The 15,667-nt window shown below is 49.3% G+C and overlaps 1 protein-coding gene across 4 annotated transcripts in view; it reads left to right on the top strand.

Moving 5' to 3' along the window:
* The window catches only part of CACNA1H (calcium voltage-gated channel subunit alpha1 H), a 249,580-nt gene that overhangs the window by 164,891 nt on the left and 69,022 nt on the right, over window positions 1–15,667 (top strand). For all 4 annotated transcript variants that reach the window (XM_086622220.1, XM_086622219.1, XM_086622222.1 and 1 more), the window contains one exon: window positions 824–1,224. In XM_086622220.1, the coding sequence (XP_086478346.1) occupies window positions 824–1,224 (401 nt within the window). The remainder of the gene's footprint in view (window positions 1–823; window positions 1,225–15,667) is intronic.

The following is a 15,667-nucleotide window of genomic DNA, read 5'->3' as shown; positions in this document are numbered from 1 at the left end:
AGAAAGCTTTCATGGATGCTTGAAAGGCATTCTGTAGGAAGGACGCCGTGCTCGCAGTGTTGCGTTCATCTTGGAGGGTTTTTTTTCTGCCATTAATATCTGGTTCCTAAATACGAGGAAACTAGGAATTTGGTTCCTAAATACAAGGAAGTAAGATCTGGTTCCCGTTCCACCTGATCATCCCCATTACCTTTGTCGGTACCGTCTCTGTGCCCGGGCTCCATGAGGGCAGTCGGCGTCTCTCCTTACACCACAAAACACGTGGCAGCGTGTTTGATCCCAAACCACCTCCAACGCTCGGTCCTGTGCCTGGATCAAAGCATTCCCCTGAGCTTTATTAAAGGCTGACGGAGGGATGAAGGAGACCGAAGGGACTACACGACTCTCCACGCTGTAGTCTGTGGTCTGGAGCCGCCTTTGGTCCGTTTCTCCCTCTCCCTCCTCGTTATTAGCTAAATGGAAGCGCTGCCTGAATTGGGTGTAACAGCTCAGCAGTGCTCAGATCACCGCTAACGATGTTCGCCAGGTCAGATATGATCAAAAATGATTGAAAATGAGAGGTTGTGCCAGTCAGTCACAGTCAGGACACAAAATGGCTGCCGCGCTGTGTGGAGAGAACGCCATGGAGGGGGCTGGAGGGTGAGGGCCGAGGAGAGGGAAAAACGCCGCGGAGCAAGATGCGCTCGGCAGGACGGGTGGCTGGAGGGCTGTGTGAGGGCACTGCGTTTATTTGAGGATGCGGCAGGAGCTGCTCTGCCCTGGGCAGCCCCAGCGCTGTCCGCCATGCCGCGAGGCAGCTCACGGTGCGTGTCTCCCTTCGCAGGTCTGCGGCGGACGGCCAGCCGGCTGTCGGGGCTGAGCGCGGCCGGCACGCTGCCCGGCACGCCGCCCTGTGAGCTGCGGGACTGCCCCTTCTGCGCCAGCCTGCTGGAGGACGCCGAGCTCGCCGTCAGCGACTCCGACAGCGGCGACTCCGACGGCAACGGCGTCTACGAGTTCACCCAGGACCTGCGGCACGGCGACCGCAGGGACCAGCTCCAGCAGCAGCGGGGCAGGAGGAGGAGGAAGAAGAGAAAAGCCAAGGAGAGGAACAAGGTCGCCCGCCTGTGGAAGGCGTTCGGCAGCAAGCTGAAGAGGATCGTGGAGAGCAAGTACTTCAACCGGGGGATTATGATAGCCATTCTCATCAACACGCTGAGCATGGGCATTGAGTACCACGAGCAGGTGAGTGCGGGACTGGCTTCGGGTGCTCGCGGCGTAGAGGCTCGCGCGGCGGCTTGGCATGACTCCATAGAAGCCACACCAGAGCGAGTGATTTTCGTGCGAGGTGGAAACACCAAACAGGGCCAAGGGCCTGATCCTGCAGGCGCGTGATAAGCAGGAGCGTCCTTCTGTGTGCGAAAAGCCTGGAAGGTGGCTGGCAGCGCTGCGGAGGTGCGGGGTTGGAATGTGTGTGTTGGGACACGGCGGCTCAGAGCCTGGCTGCTCAAGTTGTTGGCTGTGATTTATTCCTATGAGCGTGAATTGTTCTGGTGGAAATACTCCTTTGCTCTGATGGTGGTGGTGCACAGTGGACCTTGTAGTGCAAGTAACGCCCACAGACGTTTCTTCTTTGATCTTGGACCCTTAAATAAAGACTTAAACTATCAGGCGATGCTAAAAGCCACAAAGAAAAAAAAAAAAAAAAGCTAGTTTCTCCCTGAAGGCTCCAAAACCTTTAATTTGATCTCATAGGGTGTAGATAGGTCTTTCTTCCAAGTGTTTGGAGGGAGGAGGGAGAAATTATGCTGTTCCCAGTATTAGTCTGAACATGGTGACAGCAGAAAGCAGAGCTGGCAGCTGAGGACGGCTTGTCCTTGTTGACTGATGGGAGCTTGAGGGTCTGTGCAAAGGGAGAAGGAGGTGAGTCATCTGAGTATCTCCAGTGGGTCACTCTGAGGAAAGCTATGCTTTTCTGGGCTTTTCTTTCTCAGAAACTGGTTACTTTCAACTGTTACCTCAAGACGTGCCCTGGAAGTTCTCATGCCACCTCTGTATCAGGTGCAGACAATGCATCCCAGTGAGGCCAAGAGATGCTTGTACTGATGTTCTGTGAGGTGAATAGTCAAAGGTTCATCCAGTGCTCCCCCAAAATCTCCACTGCGGAACAGGACCAGGTCAAGGTTATTTATAAAGCTGTTGTTTCTCTCTGCCTTGATCTGCCTGCTCAGGAGTGAGGAGTAAAGGAGACAGTAGCGTAGTACATCCAAAGGCAGGACAAGAGGCTCTGCATTTTCTTCTCCACCATTTCCCAGGATTAAGTCCTGCTTGGGACCATGGCAAACAATCCTCCAGAGTGCTGTTACTTCGTTTTCTCTCCACTGAGACATGTTTTCTTTCAGAAAAGCAAATACTCAGCTAAAACACATGAACCTCAGCTGTGCAACAATAAATTAGTTCACACTTAACAGCAGAGAGAGTCCAAACCCAACAAAGAAATAGCTGTCACTGTCAGCTTTCTGTTTGGTTAGTTGTTCCACAAGTTTTAAAATTAGGAAATACACCTTGTCAGTCGCCTTTGAATAGACCATTTATTTCTCTCGGCAGCTGCCTTTCTGCATGGATACTCTTTTGTCAGGCAGATACAGCTTTGTCAGTCCTTGGATACTGCCATGACAGGGTGCTGGGGGAAAACCTTAGGCAGACTGCAGTGAGAAAGCCCGGGGATCGCATGGAATCTGTCCAGAATCGCTCGTATAAAGGTAAATTGTGATAATTACATCCTTGCCTCACACAAAGGAAAACTGTAGCCGGCAGGTTTATATTGGATTTTACCTTGTAAAAGATTTGCTTTAAACCATCTCAAAGTCAATGGCAATAAAGGTTCTGAAGCTTTTGGCTACAGAGCATCAGACTCCCGCCAGCTTTACTCACAGGCACTGCCCGGTGTGGGCCCAATAAAAAGGGAGGAATTTTGAAGTGAAACCTGTAAAAGTTCCTCCGCGTGCCTGACTGCAAAGTGTTTCTGGTACGCAGTGGGGATGATGAGCTGTGGAGCTGTCAGAGCCCAGCTTCAAAACACCTCGCCCAAGCACTCTCCTGTCAACAGAGTGACTTCCAGGGCATCGCCAAAGGCACTCTCCGAAAGCAATAGAAAATGGCTCTAGGTTCCCAGGCTGTTGGGCGTGAAAGCCTGGGGCTTCTGCGAGCAAAGCAGGGTGATTTTGGAACCCGCAGCCCTCCTCGTGTGAGAATCGGCTGCAAGACCTGGGGCAGGGGGCTGGCTTTGTCTACAGATAGGAGCAGATGCCTGAGGGAAGCTGCTATGATCCCACAGCACGGTGTTGGGACAGATGGGAGGTGAGAATGGCTCGTTTTGGGTATGCCATGATCCTTGCCAGGAAAAATCGTTTAATCGCAGCTTTCTGGTTACTGAGTGCTGCCCAGTCACTCTGCACCTCTGCTCAGAGCAAGTATTACAAGGTGAGAAGGTGTGAGCCTTAACCAGGCACAAGTGTTGCCATCATCTCCTTCTGCATCCTTCCAAGGGCAAACTCGGAGGCCATTCCCCAAGCCATGAGGATTTAGGAGCTGCCTACAAGGATAGCTACTCTGTGGCTCTCTTCTGCTTTCCTTGCTCCCCCGAGCTGCTCAGTGTTACCCAGAGAGCAGAGTTCAGGGGCTCCCTTTGGGGACACCTCCTGTGCTCCATGCCTGCTGACAGCAGCATGGGCAGGGGGCTCCTGGGCCATGAAGCCCTGCGAAACATCACCTACCGTGGAGACATTTGCGCTGGGTGGAACAGCTTAAGCAGATTCCCTGGTCTCAACTGTTGCCACTTGTTTTCAGCCATCGACTGGTTTTATCAAACTGGTCTGCAATCAATGCAGCAGCCGCAGGAAAGCTCTCCTCAGACCTCACCGTCTGTAAGGAAATGCCTAATCTCTTTTATAAAAAATTATTAATGGCTGCTTGCTTTTCTTTTCCGGCTTCTCAGACTTCATAGTCATCAGTGGCTTTGCAAATAGATGGGCACACCGTATACATTTTTGTTCCGGAGTGCTATTCAAAGCCAAGGCATCAATCCTCTGTGTGTGTGGGAGGGGTGGAGGGTACTGAACAACATATGGCATGGAAGATAGAGCAGTGCTAGTCCTTGGTGCGTTATCTCGCCTTTCATCCCGGGACATGGCAACGCTCTGCGAAGAAGTCTCACGGAGCCCTCTTGAGGCAAGGGAGCATTATTGTCCAGATCTTCTGGATGAGGAAATCGAGGTTCCAAGGTGCCAGGCTGGAGGCAAAACCCAGTGGGTTTTACTGCTGGCCCTTAGGGTAGCTGCAGGGTCGGGGGGCACGCGTGCCATAGCAGCATGTTGGTAGTGCCCTTCGACAGGTCAGGAAGGTGATCTGGGTCTGTAGTGCCGCAGTCCCGCATGCTACATCCAGATGAATGAGAGACCTGACCATATCCAAATCCCCTCAAGGCTTCAGTATGTGTTTTTATGGGAATTTGAAGTTCACGGCAGTCTGCTCACAGTTCCTCTGGCTCCTCTTGGCTGACATAGCTGGCACCACCCCATTTAATGCACGTAGCCCACGTCCTGCCCTTTCAGGCACGGATCCTGTCCTGCGGCTGAGGGCAGGACCGCAGTAGCAGCTAGCTGACTCACGGGAAAGACGAGGAGATGCTGGGACCGCTTTGCACAGGCTGTCCTTTAGCCATCCCGCTCGTCTCGGAGGCAGATTGAAGATTTCATGGCAGCACAGCCGGTTTGTGGCAGGAGATCCGGGTAGCAGGAGGCAGCTGATGACGGGAAGCGAGTTTCCTTGGGACTTCAGTCATTAGCAGCACTCGGATCCTCCTGCACAGCGCATCCGCGGGGTTAACGGCCAGCTCTGTCTCCAACTGCCACTTGTACATGGCTGGTAATTAGGAGGTTACAGGATGCTCTTAGTTAGCAGCAGCACCACTTGTATTTCAAAGGTTAATTGGCTAGTTTGGAGTTCCTTTTTTTTTTTTTTCTCCCTCCCTCCTCTCGTGCTTTATTTATTTATTTGTCTGTCTCCAGCACGAATAAACACTCCCACAGATGAGGAAAACAAGCACAAAGGCGGCGACAATCCTTACATTAATCTTCCAGGCAATTTCAATACATTGGATGACTCTGTTAGGCATTCATTGCAGCTGACAGTTCTCCAGACTATCTGAGAACATGCCATGGCACTGCAGCAACCAAGCAGGAGCAGTGCACCTCTGTCGTGCTTTTGGGGCAGCGGAGAGAGGTGCCTGGCACAGGCAGATCCTGTTCCAGGACCTGTGTTTCCAAGTGCCTCTCTGCTACGGAAAGCAGAGATACTTTTTAGACCCAGAGTCAGCTCCTGCATGTGCTTCACTGACTGGTCTGGAGAAATTTGATGCCCAGTTGTCCAGTAGAAGGACAGAGTCCTGTTCATTTGTCTGGGAGAGATGCTGCTGTTATCTCTGCAGAAGGTTGAGCTCTCAATTCATCCCTGAGGACCTGTGTTTAAGTTGTGAGGAGACCCCCCCGCTTGGCTTCCCAGAGGAATTTGCAGAAGTAGCTGTTGATACTTGTAATGATTCCACATAAAAGGCTCAATTTACATCAAATGGCACTAGAAATGCTATTTTATATTCACTTCTCAGAAGAGAAGTACAAATTAGTATTTGTTCCAAGCTATTGCTGTTCAAAGAGCTTATAATTGCTTTTCTGATTCCTCATCCATGGCATGTTTCATTCAGAGCAGCTGTCTTTGGAGCAGGTTGGAGCCGACCTTGGTGGGTACCCAGCAGTCCATTGCTTATCAGAGTAGGAGAAGTATTGGTTTTGAGTAGCACATTTTATTATTACGGAGTAGAAGTAATTCTGTGTGATTTGAGGTAGCAACTAGCTTCTCTAGTGGCGTTCTGTTTGAGCATTTGACAATTTTGGCTTGAAATATTGGTTTGGCCTGGAAAGATCAGCACTTACTCAGAAAGCAGAGGAGAATCTTTCAGTAGTGTTTGAAGCAAATTGCTTAAATTCCTTTTGAGTTATGAGTCAGTAAAATATTATCCTGATCTGAGATTCTCACTTTCAGCTAGCAAAACTTGTTCACTCTTCAAACTTTCTGCGTGATCCAATTTCAAGAACTCACACACTGGCTGGACTTGAAGCAAACAAGTTCCCCCGGCCCAGGATGTGAAAATTCAGCCCAATGTGTTTATGCTTATTGCGAAAATGATGCAAGACTCATTCTGCCCTTAGTAGTCCTTTGTTCTATGTGTTTGTCAGCTGCAAACCAAGCTCTCCCTCCCTGCTTCCCCTCCAAGGTCCCAGCAGTAAGCGTGGGGTGGACAGCTTTCCCCATGTGCCAGTTTGGTAGGGTAGCTGTGTTGGTCACAAACACGTGCTGGGACTCCTGAGCAGAGCGACAGAAGTTTGGCTCATTCAGCAAACACCTTGTGATAATCTGAATTCTGTCCCCACCTCTTAGGAGGGAAGAGAAGGGCTTTGTCTGGAGACCTTGGTGAAGAGAAGTGTTTCCCATCCTCTTTTGTGCCCCAAGATCATATGAGCTTTTTGGCGCTCTCCAGACCACCTTTGTCTAAGCCACTCTGTCGGGACATTAACAAACCTGGTAACAGTTTGGGGGTTCCCTCTGCACGGCTCAGGCTGCACGGCTTCTGACGAGAGCCAGCACCAGCTCTTAATGTGGCGGATTTACAGCTGGCAAGGTGTCATTCCCAGGTTAGAGGGAATCAAGGGTCAGAGGCAAGACAGCATGAACTGCTGGTAGATGTTCGCAGTTAAAAGCTGGGTGTCCCAGCTCAGGGCTAGATGAGTGTCTGCTGGACCTCAGCAGCTTTCATGGCAAAGGGTGTAAATCATCTCCTTGCACGGGGAGCCTGCTGAGTGGTGTTCATGGAGCCTTCTCTCTGCCTTGCTCTCCTGTAATGTAACTGACTCCACTGCTCTGCTTTCCTTCTGTTGGATTGTATGTTCTTGGTATTTTTTTTTTTTTACTATATAAGGGAAAGCATACTAGGGATCTGTCCATTCCTCTGCCTCCTACCAGACAGGAACAGCACCTCTCCAGTGCAGAAACTGAGTGTAATAACTCATTCGAGTGCTGACACACTGAGCAGCCAGGGGAGAGTTGGGAGAACAACAGGGCTAGTCATGGCGAGGGGAGTTTGCAGTCTGATCTGGTTCCTATAGATGTGCTCATTAGTCTAGGGAATAATATTAGGATATTCCCTGTGGAACTGTAGGCACGTTTTACCACCACCAGTGGTTGAGTTCCTTCCCCTCACTTACGCCATTAGTTGTTCTCTGTGGTGAGGGATTGGCCATATAAATCACATCTGCTCTCTGCCAAGATGACAGACTTCTTAAGCAGGTGATAGTAACATGCTTCCCAGCATGAGCTGTTGCATGGAGACTGGAGATCTGCACAGTGCCAGTAACAGACCCACGGCATGTAGCCACAGTGTGCGGGACCCACCAGATGCATTTCTTCCATCTGGGTTGTGCCCCAAGTCAGCTGAGACAGTCGTGGTGCCCTCCAAGGCTTCTGACACTAAATCCATGAAACCCTCATGCTTCATAAACATACATGATGACAACGGGTGGTTATATATAGAATGTAGACAGATTGTTTGCATTTCAACTGGCAGGTAAAATAAACCCAGTGCAATATAGCCCCAAGAATGAGAGCAGAGTGCACTTGCCAGCTGCATTTCATCACAAAAATGTGCGTAAATCACAGCCATGGGCGGCCAGCTTCAAATGTTACGCTGACAATGGCTCTAATGTGCTCCAAGGCAGGGAGGCTTGACACAGCTGGCGAGCCGGGCGATCGCCTTCTGCAAAGGGAAACTGCAATGAGAGAGGGCCTGTAATGAAGAAGGTGGCTTTCACAAACAAGGAGTGTGGCGTTACATTGAGCCGGTGCCTTCCTGCTGGCTGTCAGCTGAATGCTTTTCATCTGGGAGTGGGTTTGGAGAGAGGGAGGTTGGCTTTGATCAGGTAAGCAGGCCTCGGGGTGAGCACGCTCCATGCTCCAAAGCAGACATTCCTGGTAGTCCCTTGCCTGAGCGATGACAAGATACAAGTTCGAGGAAGAGCTCGAGTGTCTGGTTCGTGGCAGCTGTGATCAGCAGCTCCAGAGAGATCATGGTGCCCGCAGGCATCAGGCAAAGCCCCGGTCAGGTCTCTCTGAGCAGCCCACATGGCTTTGGTACAACACATGGCAGCAGCTTGCCGTCCTTCCAGCTACCTCCATGAAAGGCAGCTGGGCTGCAAGGTCAAGAGCAGGGTTAGCAGGGAACAGCAAAGGAGGAAATGCAGAAGACTGAGACAGCCAAACCAACCGATGAGGGCAGAAAAACGTGCTTAGGCATCGTTGGCAAAGCTTGGAGAGGAACATGCCCTGGAGTAGCAGGAAGCAAAGAGTGGCTTGGATGGTCTCAGGAGCTCTGGCGAGGATGCAACTGCTGGTCTACCAAGAACACCACCTCCCATGTTAGCTGAGGCTGTCTCTTTGTTTCCTTACACTTCCCCAGTCTGTCTGCATCCCTCTTTTGTCTTCTTGGATTTTTTGTTGCACAAGACAAGGATTGCATGTTGTTCAGTGTACATCCCCCTGCCATGCGGGGCTCCTGGGCAGAGTCTGCTGGGTGTTATTACAAGTAATAATAACAGTGGGAGTGGGAATAGAGCACTGCAGCTCTCCTGGCACCAGTGTTTATGCCTGGAGGTTGCAGGGAGACTCTGTGAAACTGAGTTTGCAGCCCAAATCCGAACCAAACGCAACAGGAGTGTGACACAAGGGGATATGCAGATAAGAGGATGGGGAGGGCAGTACGTGATGGTGCTGCGCCATGGGCTGAAGGTGCCTATAGACTGGTGGTTCCCAGCTGTTAGGAGGCAAAGGAAATAGTCATGTTTAATACTTTTGTGCATTTCCAGCCGCTCCCTGCAGATGATTGCTTTTCTTTGTAGACCTGGAAAATACAGAAAGGCTTAAAAACAGCTTTAACTGAGAAAATGTTAGAAAGGTGTAGAAAAGGCAGTCGTGCCACACCTGAGAGTGAAGTGGGGTTGGTGTTTGGCAGAAATGATGGCAGCTTAGTCTTGAAAGCTCTGTGTGGCGATTCAGTGGTATTGCCAAGGTGTCCTGTAGGTGTCCAGAACCAGCTGTCCCCATCGGCAGGCAGAGGATTAAAGATGCTCAGGGTAGCAATCTAGCTCCTTACACCGGAGAAGAACCACCATTGCAAGGAAACAAACAGGTACGTTTGCTGCTGCTCTCAACCCAAGTCATGAATTTCTGTCAGGTTTTAACCAGGGTTCTCCAGCTGGGACAGTGAGGCTTTCCCGAATTGTGAATGAAGCTTTAAATGTCTCCTTGCAACCTCCTTCTGGATCTTTTGTTACAAGATCAAGATGCTTTTTTATAAATGGTTTTGAGAGGTGGGGGGAGAAAGCTGCATCTGAAAGGAGTGAGACTCTTACTCGAAAATGAGGGAGATTTGGCATGCCTGCGTGCATTCTTTTAAAGCTCTATTTTTGTTTGCTCTGTCTGGTTTACAGCATTAAAGACAGCCTGACTCCCAATTTGGGAAAAACACACTGTGCACAGGCCTTGTAGCATCAGTGGTAAAGCTTGCTAGAGCAGGGAGTCTGCCACCGAGGAGGATGGGGCAGGAAGACCACTTGGCTTCTTTCCCCCCGTGAAGGCATTTCTCAGGAGTTTTCTCTCCTGCCTGATGCCTGTACAAATTAATATACCTCCTCACTCCCTGTCCTGTCCTTGTCCCATGCACAGACAAATCCCAAAGTCTTTGCTGTAGTGCCCCTGGAGAAAGCAGCAGAAAGAGAAGTGGTTTATTTGTTTTATATACTCCAAAGGGAATTGACTTCACTGCAGACAGACGGATCCTGTAGCGCTCTGACTCTCGGCATGACTATACATGGAGTTGTCTATGCTTTAAAATTAGTTTGGATAGAGGTGGTTTATGAAGCCAGAGTGTGCTGGCTGCTTTTAGGAGCTCTACCTGGAGTATGATGGTGGGACCAGGGGAACAAAACCCTGGCTCTGTTGCCCAGGTGCACCTTGCTCTCAGAGCTATCCAGAGCCTAGGCAGAAAATTTACAGCTCCAACCTGCCCCAGATCCAATCAATACGATAAAATAAATCAAACCACAGGGAGCTGCTCCAGATAGGAGAGAATCAGAGTTTTCCCTTTGTTCATGAAAGGTTCAGAGGTAAAACATCAGCCCTGCCAGCATTGTTCGTCCCTGGTCACTGCTGCCTGGGAGTGCAAACAGTTTAAACTCATTTGTGTAAATTAATTTCAGCCAGAGTCTGAAAGCAGCGTGGGTTGCTGGGTGATTATCTCCTTGCAAATGGCCTGTGTGATGGGGGCCGTGTTGCAGAAGATCTCTCACTTGTGCTGAGGTCTCCTGAAGCTGCCAAAATGAGAGGTCAGCATCTTGAATGTCTTTAAAGCAGAACTACTGATACAGGACGTTGGAGTGCTGGTGGGTATCAGCTGATACGTGTGCCAAAGCACAAGGCACTGAACTGCAGAGCATGGAGGTGCAGGGGGATTAAATGCCAGAAATCCCAGTTTATGCTGAGGACTGTTGGGAGCTGCAAATGCCTCTGAAAGTCCCTAGAGCCAGAGGTGAGTAGAGAGACAACTTCTTCTGAGGACAAATAACCCTTTTCAGAGATATCCAAAAGAGCATTCTCATTCCTTGCTCCTCACTCTTCTTTCCCCAGCTGTGTCCCTGCTTTAGGGTGCCACTGGGATCTCCTAAGGTTCAGGCTGGAATTCAGTTATTTACATCCTTTCCTTCCCACTGCCAGAGTACCAGCATACGCTGATACCCTCCAAAGTAGCAGGAATCACTCCTTTGCTGGAGTGTGGGGAGTTTAATGGCTGAGGATGTGCCTCTGCTCCTTCCTTTCTCAGGCACGGATTCTCCGTGTTCCTAAGTTTAACTCCTGAGGGATGGACAGGCAGGCTGAGACCAACAGCCAGACACTGACCCTGCAGCTGACAGTTGAGCGACTGCTTCCCACCTGAGCTTGCAGAAGTCCTTTTGTGTTTCAGAAATTATTTGATGCTATGAGTTTCCTCCCACTCCCTTTTTCCCTCCCTTGCCAGACTGTGTAATAGCGGAGGGTTTCATACATATTTGATTTTTTAACTATAGCATGAAATCTGAATGCTGTATTTATGGCTGCAGCTGTCACTCCTCTGAAAACATGCAGTGAAATGAAGGTGAACAAGTTTGGGCTCTTGGGAAAGCATGTAAAGCAGAAGACTTTGTATCATCACATCAGAGTGAAGAACAAATATTTTCTGAGGTTCTCCAGTCCAGGGTTAGTTATCATCATCTGAAGCAAATACTTTTCTAATTGTATATCCTTGTTTGAAATTCTCGAAACCCCAAATCAAATTCTTTTCCCTTGTACAATATACACAGAAAAGACAGGATACAGAGCCTAAGGGGATGGTTTAATAGTTTAAGAATCAGGTTGGCACTAGCCAGGCTTGATGCAGCCATATGTTCAAATCCCAGGGGTGACCACTCACCAGGAGGTAGACAGTGCTCCATACCATTTGTTGTGTGTTCACTTAAAAACAGATGTCCCGACTGCCGTGGCTGAAGGAAGGGATGCTCTGCCTCTCTCCCAAAGAGCAAAGGCACACCGTGCTGTTCAGTGTCCCACCACCACGTTTGCTCTGTTTCCGTGTGCTTCCTGTGTGTGCACAGCCAGAAGTTGGAAGCTCTGGCTGGTTGATTTTAGTGGAGATTTGCTTAAATAAGACCAATTAGCTTTTGGCCTTCATTTAAACAGAACTTTGATCTGAAAAGTATCGAATACACTTGGGAATAGTGTACTTGATTTAGAAGGTCTTATTCGAGCTTAGGGCTCGTGGCTGTGTCTCTCTAGGGTCACTGTGCTCAGTTTTGGGCTCCGTGTGACTCAAGGAAGTTGTGTCAACACAACACGTGACGTTTCAGCCCTGAAATGTCTGCGTCTGACTCGGTGCCTGGGAAAAGCAGTGCGGAGCCAAACTGGGACCTAGCATGGGTGTTGAGGGAGTCAGGCGCCAGTGCAGACCGGAGCTCTGATCCAGCAGGACAGTATGGATGGGATGGGATGTGCAAGCTCTGTCTTAGCAATTCAAACGGTGAAGCCATCAAGATTGATGGGGCTGGGGTGTGGGAGAGTTCAGACATATTTCTGGTAATCGCATCCTTCCTGTTGTGTGTTGTTTTTGTTTCTCGAGACTCTAAAATAGACTGTGTAGGAAGTTGCAAGATTCGGACTCCTCTGCCCAGTTTTGCAGATTAAGGAGATAGAGCTGCTCTGAGAGGCAGCCAAACGCAGCTCCAGAGCTCTTCTGAGAAACCTCTTAACGCACAAGGGATCGCTTCTGCCTTGCAGATGCTCACGTCCCTCCCTCTCCCGATCACGTTCACGCTGTAAGGAAATCGGGCAGGTTGTCCTCTCCTGCATTAATGCCCCGTTGCCTGCAGTTAATTAAACTCTGCACGATACTCAGTGCAGCGTGGCAGTTTGGGTAACGCCTGTCAGCCAAAGCGGTGACTTACCCCCCGTTATCTGCAGCTCTGAGTAACCAGTCGTGTTCTGGGTCTCTTAATTCACTCCTCTCACCCAGCGTTTGCTGCTCACTCGAGTTTTTGTCATGCTGAATTCGGCACCCAGAAGGTGCTGTTCCATTTTTTTTTAGCATCTCCATAGAAACCACTTTGGAGTTGCAGAGCGCAGGGTTTGTGCAAATTTAAAAAGAAACTAATGTAATGGTTCAGTTCGATCAGGTTTCGGACTGCCAGTCACTCGGAACGAGTGTGTGTTTCAACAATAAAGTTGGGGAGAAACACAGCAGAAGTTCTCAAAGGCAGAGATGCAACAATTTTCTGCTATGTAAGTCCAAAATAAAGCTTTTATGTAGCACAAAGTTTATCTGAAGATTGTTTGAAGGGAGACACAGGCACATTTTTTACTCTTCCACAGAAACCTAGGTAAATTTCTTGCCTAGGACAACACCTGTTTATGTGCAAAGCTGCTTTTTTATGTGCAAGCTCACTTCTTCACCTTGTTAACACAACTGCCTTTCCGTTTGACCTCTCTTAAAAAAAGGTTTAAATGTGTATAGATTAATGTACTTTTGATGTCTGAGCTACTGAAGTCCTGTGCCTTCTCTGCTTAATTTTCTAGCTTGTAGATGGAGGCTCAGCACTGCTCAGGAGTAGTCAGGATTGGACCCTAGGGTTGCTTTGCACCAACTGATAGAAAAGTTAGTTCTGGGTTGGGTAGCAGAGAGGCAGGCGTGAACAGAGGATGCTTCTCAGTAGTAATTTATTCTTCTCTGTCTCCTTTTAGACAGGGATGAACTCAGAAATAAATAAAAAAAAGTCATTAGACAGCAAAGGAGGAAACTCCTTGCTCTGCTCAGATGTCCAAAGGTCGCAGTGGTTTAGCAGCACCAGTCCAGGCCCACGGTCACCAAGGCAATAGCTCATTGCCATGGAAACACCACCTTCTCAAGCAGGAGCATTTGAGCAAGTCCTGATGTTTAGCAAATAATTGCTTGAGATCCACTGTGCATCCCACCCCTCGACACACTTGAGGTCTAAGAAATAAAATAATTTGGCGGCTTTCACTGTGATCTGGCTGTTTTGGAAACCCAGGAGGAGGATTTCCACCAGGGCAGAGACATTTGAGAGCTCCGTTGCTTTCTCAAGGGCTGGCTGTTTGCACGTGATTGTTTCAGCTTTGCTGGTTTATTAAAGCCACTACGCTGGCGATTGCATCTAAATTCCCTTTCCCTCCCACTCTCTACAAATAAAACCTCGTGTTGCCTGTTTCGTACGAGAGCTGACGTAGCTGTTTGGAGGATGTGGATCAGTTTGGCTTATTCTTGGGGTTGCCTCTTCAGCAGGGGGCGGTTTGGCACTGCTCCCAGGGCAGGGAGCTGGATCAAAGCCCTGGTGCAGCTGGCGTAGCCGTGAGGTCTGGTTGGAGCAGCCCTTCCTGTGTGCCCGTTCCTCGTGGCTCTTGCTGCGGGATAAGCATCGCTTCCGCTAGTCAGAGCCGTGGCAGGGATGTGAAAAGCTGCCAGGAGGAAAACTTCAATATGTGGCATGGAGGAAGGTTGCAAATGAAATCCGTTGTTGGTTTGGGTTGGGTTTTTTTTCCATTTGTTTGAGCTGTCACTGTCTTTTCCCCAGGTGAATGCATGAGGTGGGCAGCGGGCTGGCAGAGCTGTGCCATTCAGTAGGGCTGCGGAGCTGCCGGGCACTGCCCTGGCGCTGTCGCGGGGAAGCAGGCGGTGCAGCGAGCCAGAGCTCAGCTCCTCTGCCTGGAGGGATTCTCCTGACTGGATTCCTGCACATGGCGTGGGATCAGGATGGGGCCACAATGGCAAGGCAGCACAGAGCTAGCATGGCCTGCACAGAGCAGGAGGGCTAGGTGCATCCTGGTGTCACCTGGGAGGAGGAAGGGAAAGGGCTTCCTGGCCCTTCACCCAAGCAGGCGTCTTCCATAGGGAAATTGCTGCAAGATGATAAATCGGGAGGAGCGTGCTGCCTCTTTTACCTTTGCTTCTCTCTGCCTCGCAGCTCCGCTCGAAACGACAGCAGCACGGAATCGCGTCGCTTTGGCGTTCGCGGCATCAGTGCTGATGACTCGAGAGGTGATGTCATTGTTGCCATTAGCAGTGTGATTAGTGTTAGCACCACAGTCCCCCTTGCCCAACGCACCGAGGCTGAACTGACAACCTCCAAAACCAAATACATCCACTCCACCGGCGTGGGGAGACAGTCTCTGCTCTCAGGTGTCAGCGGTCCTACATCTTCTGCAGCTTGGCACTGCAGCCTCCTAGTAGTAGGGAATTACAATAATTTTAATTAGTACTAGTGTTATTAGAGCTAACATAATTGAATTTCATTATTTTAGCAGTGATTTTACTTCATTATATAAAATCAGAATGACTGAACTTTTTTTTCCTGAATCACTTTGTTCCCGTAACAATAGAATCATACTGTAATCCAGGGCATGCTTGGGGGTGAGGCGTATTTCATGCAAAAGGAATGAGAAAAATGCAATGGAAAGTCACCACCTCATTTTTAAGTCATGTTTGGTAGATTTTTGTGTTCTTCCCCCCAATATTAGAAATAAATATTACAAGAGAAACACACTGCAAAGCCAGCATAATTATTTTCTGTGAATTTTGTTCCTTGGTCATCTCTGAATATTGATGGTGGTTTAGTATAATTTCATTTAGTTGGATTTTTTTTTGCCAAGAAGGTGAAAATGTGGAAGAACTGGGCCATCTCCAAACTCAGCGGTGGTTCCACTGAAATCGAGGAATTCTGCCAGGTGAAAATCCAATAGCTGTCTGTAAGATACAAACAGCTGATGTGAGGAGGAACAGGAGTGGCCGAGCTCTCCTGTTGGTTTGTGCTCCCATTCAGTAATTCCAAGCTTTCACTTATTGCAACGTGCAAGTGATGGGACTACGCTGAAGGGCAGCTCAGTCTTGTAGTTCCTTTCTGACCTCTTGTGTCCTTTCCTGCCTCAGCAAAACAAAGCGCTGTTGTCTCAGGGAGCAAGAGGGATGACGGTGATGGTAGTTGTT

The sequence above is a fragment of the Tauraco erythrolophus genome, chromosome 17 (genome assembly GCF_009769465.1).
Source record: "Tauraco erythrolophus isolate bTauEry1 chromosome 17, bTauEry1.pri, whole genome shotgun sequence".
NCBI lineage: Eukaryota > Metazoa > Chordata > Aves > Musophagiformes > Musophagidae > Tauraco > Tauraco erythrolophus.
The sequence above is the reverse complement of the archived record's forward strand: the minus strand, read 5'-3'. Positions and strand labels throughout refer to the sequence as shown.